Genomic DNA, 6,438 nt, shown 5'->3' on the forward strand with positions numbered 1-6,438 from the left:
CCATTCAGGACACGGGCGCGTGAAAGCGCTAACTCCGCACTTCCCTTTTTACAAGTTTAACCTCACAAGGTGACGCTCTTAGGCTGATCTATTCATGCACAGTGCTATAAAACCTACTCGAGCAAACGAAGAAGCAACAATTAGCCAGGCAGCCAAGTAGAAAGAATTTGATTGAGGTTATAATCAAGTGCATGATGGTATAACACAAGGCATGCAGCTTTACAGCGCCAATAAATGTCTAATCAGCATGTGGAATGCATAGTGGTTTGGGACGCGAGGATGCTACGACACGAAAACTAAACAATGAGAGCATGATGCTGGACATTAGAAATGCAGAAAAGGTCTCTCTCTCTCTCTCTCTCTCTCTCTCTCTCTCTCAAGATTATAATTGCGTGCATATGGCTTCTGCAGAAATCACTAAGGAAGCGGACCTTCTGGTACTCAGTTCTTGCTATTTGCATGAGAAGAAGCCATTGGTTTATGGGCTGTGATGTAAAACAATGACCTGGGAGCCTGGGGCCACAGCCGGCGGCTGATCTCTTGGTTTGCGAGTGTGGCATTTGCAGAAAAGTGCAGCCCGGGAGGGAGGATTTATTGACGCACGCTGAAACAGTGAAAAAGTGAACGCTTCCACTATGCATCCCATAATAGTTCCTGAGAATATAGTTACACTGATATAAAAACCAGGCTAATGAAATGCGTAAATGTCATGCACCGTGGTCAAATGTGTATAAAATGGTTCATAGAGCATGTTAATAAATTGCATGGTGTAAAATCTTTTATGACATATAATTATGATTGAGATTAAAAAAAGGATGCATAAAGAATAGTTTTACCATATTCCTGTCTCGCTCTGTTATCCAAGAACTTTCCTTCAGGGGGTAAAATGGCGAAAGCGTTGACGTGTCATAGCGTCATTAAATCATCTAGTTCAATGTTAGTCCCAGGAGATTTTTTTTATGGATTAAATTAAGCACTTCCATCTTCATTCCCACCTGATCACAGCTATATAAATCCCAACATCTGATCATCAGACTTCAGAAAGCGCGACGCCTTCAGACCGAGCGGCTCGCGGACGCGTGCAGACCTGCTTACCAGTTTCGGTGTTTTTTTTTTTTTTTTTTTTTGCATGTGCATAATAAACTCTTTGGGGGAAAATAAAACAAGTGGAAGTAACGCGCAGCAGGCTTCAGATTTCAGGGTTTAAGACGAGGAGAGGATCGCGAACAGAACGAAAAAGGAGAGAGAGAGAGGAAAAAAAGAGAGCTGTCCGGTGCTGTGTGCGTGTGCGCGCACCAGGAGAAAGGAGCTATCCGGTGCTGAAGTTGCATTTCCGCCGAGAGCGACGCGACGGCACAAGAAGCTTACTAACGGGTTGAGGTGTCTGCCGTCGCCGCGTGCCTGCGTCTGAGCAAAGGAGCGCTGGTGCAAAAAAGGAAGAAAGCAAAACAAAGCAAATTATACGACAAAAAAACATAAAACGGGTTTTTTTTTGTCCTCGGCGGTGCATGAAGAAGAGCAAGAGACCTGACCGAGCGGGCGGACGGACGAGTGGTGTGTTTTTTGCTGCAACGTGAAACATGCCAAGGTCTTTCCTGGTCAAAAAGGTTAAGCTCGATGATTTCTCGTCTGCTGACCTCGAGAGCTCTTATGGCAGATCCAGAGCGGACCTCAGCCTCCGATTTCACGAGAAAGGTAAAAATGACGGAAAGAACCGTGCGCTACTGTATAGTCTGGGGGATGAATAGGGGACCTGTAGGACGATCAGGGATGAAGAGATGTTTTTTTTTTTACAGTACATTCTATTTAATTGCATTTTATTTATTGCATGATGATTTGGATTGTTTAATGTAACCCGTAATCATTGCCAGTGCGTGCTAATTCACCATTACATTATTTTATCCCTTCCAAAACCGTCACGATTTTTTTGTCGAGTCTGCAAATTTTGGCATCGGCAGTTTCATGTGTTGCGCTTTGCTCACTCGCAGCAAGACTCTATAATCATGAGGCTGATTACAAACATATACGAAACACCGAACACGCGTATAAATTGACATGCATCCATAGTAATTATCTTTTATATTGGGCTTTTATACAGTCAGAGAACCGTGTCATGGAATTATTCACACTTGCACTCTGGCAACGCACACACACACACACACACGCACACACTTGGTATGTACTAAAGAAACGCTTGATCCTTGAGTTTGCAGCCATTATTTCCGCTCTATATAATACCAACAACACTCTCCAGATCATTTTGTCACCAAATGCATTTCCACATTGCAATTCATGGACACGTGCATGTGCGTGTCTCATGGAAGGTGTCTCGTGCACGTGCAGATCGACCTATTTCCTGCTCTTGTCTTTGACACAAGTGCAAATACAATTATGAGTGAAGTGAGACCAGTCGCCTTTGTCCTTAAACGAGTTACCCAGCTAATTGAAAAAGAGATGTATTGATTTCTTGGGGAGAGTGTTGCAAAGAATGATTGAATGCGTTCACGACAAGTCTGATACTGAATGCAACCATCAGTTTCTATTGTAGAGGGGGGGGAAATCGCGAAGGAAATGAGAAACGAGCAGAAATAGACTGTTGCGTGCCAGAATGTAACACCTCGACTTATTGATTCCTTTCGAGTCAAGTCAACTCTGCTTAAACTGTTGCTTTTTTCTTTCTCTTCCAGCGACAGGTTATATCAGCGACTACATAACTCCGTCTGTGTACGAAGCAGAGAATGAAAATGGGATCAAAGTGCCCTCGCCGGTACCCATCTACGAGAGCCTGCACAGCGATTACGGCGCGCCGGACTCAGACCAGCCCGACAGCCCACGCTCTGAGATCTCCTCCGGCTACATTAACGGAGACAATGCGGTCAGCGAGGGCTACACGGTGGATGCCTTCTTCATCACGGACGGCCGCTCGCGCAGAAGAGCCATGGGCAACGCGAGGAGCGCGCAACGCCACACGTGCAACGAGTGCGGAAAGAGCTACGCCACGTCGTCCAACCTGAGCCGCCACAAACAGACGCACCGCAGCATGGACAGCAAGATGGCCAAGAAGTGCCCGACGTGCGGCAAGGTGTACGTGTCCATGCCGGCCATGGCCATGCACCTGCTCACGCACGACCTCAAGCACAAATGCGACGTGTGCGGCAAAGCGTTTAGCCGCCCCTGGCTACTCCAGGGCCACATGCGCTCGCACACGGGCGAGAAGCCGTTCGGGTGCGCGCATTGCGGGAAGGCCTTCGCCGACCGCTCCAACCTGCGCGCGCACATGCAGACGCACTCAGCCTTCAAACACTACAAGTGCAAGCGCTGCAACAAGACCTTCGCGCTCAAGTCGTACCTGAACAAGCACTACGAGTCGGCCTGCTTCAAGGGAGCCTTCTCGCCGCTAAGACCGGATTCATGAAAGCGCCACAGGAGTCAAAGTGTGCCCACAACTTTGCTTTTCTCTCCTGCAACATCAGAACTGAGGAAAACTTGGATTATTCGCATGTAACTTTTCTTTTCCAAGCGTAACATCTTCCCCCCGAGCCGTTCGCCTAACCCAAGCCGAAAATAGCAACGTATTTTGCCAAAAATATTTTAAAAAAGTAAGAAAGCAAAGAAGAAAAAAAAAAACTCAGTGGACATTAAAAATGTCTCTCATTTAAAAGGTCAAACCTTTTCTAAGTATTGGATCACATTATACTGCTGCCAGTGGCCACAAAAGTGTTCAGCGTCGAGGTAAAACTATTTTATAACTTATTTATTTACCTACTTATTTATTATTTTATACAATTCCTGTAAAACGTTCATTTGCACTTTAATTTGTTGTTTTATTTTGCCAAGCTTTTTCTTCGCCATAAATATGCCAAAGCATTTACCACTTTTTTTTAAGTCTCTTTTGTTTGTTTGTTTGCCACTTTATACATTTGTTGCATGCAAAAAAAGATGAAATCTATGCCACTTTTATCAAGCTTTGGATTTTGATTGTTTTTGTTTGTTTTTGTTCTGCGAAAAATCTAGTTAGAATCAGTCTGCAATATTTCTCGGGAGTCATTAAAACTTAATAGAGCAATAATGCATGGTATTTTTTAAAACAAACAAACAAAAAAATGAATAAACGAATAATAGCTATAACATTTTTAATCACGATTTTAATCCAATACCGTTAGTAGTCGTGCAGAAGAAGAAGCTCAATATCAGGGAAATGCCAGTGTAGTATTAGTGGATCATGTAGACCATGGGCTAGGGGTTGGTTATGGTGGGGTGGGGTAAATGGGGTGGGATGGGGGGTATTACGGGGTCTTTTTTAAGCGGTTATGCACTGCCTGCCTCTTACTTAGAGTAGTTGTAGAGTTGTAGTCACGTGGTGCCGCCTCGACCCTTTTTTCCCCAGGTGCACGAGGGTCGAGCGGCGCTTCTTACCCTGTGTCTGAGATGACACTCTAGTCCCTACAGCCTACTTCCTATACCCTATTCCCTATTCCCTACAGAATGAACTGCAAAGTGCATTATGTAACGGATGTTCTGCATCTTCTAGGTTTGGGACACTAATCATTTGGGATTTCAGGAGTGTTCCAGATGTGCTACACTCAATTTGAAACAACCAAACATCTTGAGTACAAATATAATGAAAAGGGTGTGGTTTTGGACACACAAAGGGTAACCTTCCACTGCTCTGTCATGTGACAGAGAGACCGCTATAAAAGCACTTCTTTGAGAACCCTTCCAACTCTTTATTTTTTAGTTCGAAGACTAACTAAGATAAACAGTAGCACAAACTTTAGAGATTCAGGTAGACTGGCCTTGTATTAGCTGAACCTCTGCTTTTGTATTACAAGTAAATAAAAAGGGAGCTGTTTATTGGTTGTAAATAATTCTTTGGGATTAAACATTTCTACAAAACTGTATTATAGCATCAAATGACCTTATTTCTGAAGTTTCTTCCCACCCCGTCTTGGGGTTTCTTTTATTTATTTATTTATTTATTTATTTATTTATTTATGCCCACTGTTTGAACAATGTAAAAGCACAATGACACCGGGCATTTTGTTTCTCTTCCTAAATAAAGAATGAACAAGTAACTCACTTGGTGGTTGTGTTTGTGTGGACAGAAAATCTGCCTGTGGCCTGAAACCTTTTGCCAAGTAATTATTTTAACCTTGCAATCAAACACAGATCGTAGCATAGTTTACTATTGCAGTTGGCACCAATAAAGTGTAATGGGAATAGGAAATGCTTGCTCAGATACTCAAATGTGTATTGCATACTCATTCATTATGCCATTCATTCTATCTGTGGACCTAAAAACGGCCATTACTAGTCATGATAGCCAAATTGATATTTTTATACCAAAATAGCACCAATCTTGCGTCATTTGGATGTTAGTCTTTGGGCAGGTTATATTTGGATAGAAATTGAAGTTTAAGAGTTTGGCTTTAGATTATACATAGCTAGGTGCTTTAGACAGACATAAGCTAGCTTATATTAAAAGCAGGACTAAAACATGTCTTTAAAATATGCATCTTTTAATTTTACTCTAATGGTTGAAATAGTTTAATGATTCATCTTGTGCTTGTTCAAATTGTATTCTATTAAATACTACCTGAAATGCGTATGTGGTGCCCCTGAAAACAAACTGCAGTTATTGCTGTATAGTCACTGGTGGTTAGAATTAAACATGATTCAGACATCTTCTTTTGGTCATACTTTTTTTTCTTCTTAGATCATCCAGCATATGATTGAATAAAGGTGGTGACATCACTGTTAAAACATCACGACCTGTACTGGGTGCATTTCAGTGAAAAACAGGGAGAAAGTTATCGAGTAAGATTGTTTCTCGAAAGTTTTGTTGAACAGCAGCTGTCAAACTCCATCTTGTTAAACATTAGATTTTTACCTTCCTTACTGCCATGGGGAAAAAGTAAAGGAATGCTGCGGGGTGGGAACAAACGAGCCATGGCCTGGCACTAAATTGAGGCACTATGGTTGGAAATTTTTTGCTTCATCATGGTGAACAAGATAATGTTGCAATAGGCAAACTAAGTGTGAAAATTCTTTTACAGTTGAAAACAAGCATAATTTAAACTCTTAGCAATGATAATTAGCTCATGTGGTGTATCCGGGATTTTAAATTGCTGTTCAGTCAAGAGATAGGTCCTGTTTCTGGTTCATAAGGAAAAACGTCAATATACAGTACATGATCAGATCTCAAACCTCAAGGCATTTTATGGCCATTTTATGATTTGGTGTTATTTATTTATTTATTTATTTATTTATTTATTCAGCAAAATGATGTGTAGGCAACACCAGGTACCTTTCTATTGCTATCTATATTCATTTATGATGAATTGTCTTACAGAACAAGAGCACTCATGAGCATGATGGAGGTTTATCTTTATTGGATTTATACAGAGATTATAAAAGAAGTGTGATGATGCTAACTGT

The 6,438-nt window shown here is 41.9% G+C and overlaps 1 protein-coding gene across 1 annotated transcript; it reads left to right on the top strand.

Moving 5' to 3' along the window:
- Positions 1-1,121: 1,121 nt before the first annotated feature.
- scrt1a (scratch family zinc finger 1a) lies at positions 1,122-4,236 on the top strand. Its single transcript, XM_053492804.1, has 2 exons — positions 1,122-1,695; positions 2,688-4,236. Exons 1-2 carry the CDS (start codon positions 1,581-1,583, stop codon positions 3,413-3,415), a joined length of 843 nt encoding a protein of 280 aa, XP_053348779.1. The 5' UTR covers positions 1,122-1,580; the 3' UTR covers positions 3,416-4,236.
- The last annotated feature ends 2,202 nt before the right edge of the window (positions 4,237-6,438 follow it).

The sequence above is a fragment of the Clarias gariepinus genome, chromosome 3 (genome assembly GCF_024256425.1).
Source record: "Clarias gariepinus isolate MV-2021 ecotype Netherlands chromosome 3, CGAR_prim_01v2, whole genome shotgun sequence".
Lineage (NCBI taxonomy): Eukaryota > Metazoa > Chordata > Actinopteri > Siluriformes > Clariidae > Clarias > Clarias gariepinus.

Excerpts from the sequence above, each read along its gene's own strand:
- scrt1a (XM_053492804.1), top strand. The coding sequence starts at position 1,581 with ATGCCAAGGTCTTTCCTGGTCAAAAAGGTTAAGCTCGATGATTTCTCG. Across the intron at positions 1,696-2,687 it reads CCTCCGATTTCACGAGAAAG|CGACAGGTTATATCAGCGAC; the intron begins GTAAAAATGACG and ends TTTCTCTTCCAG.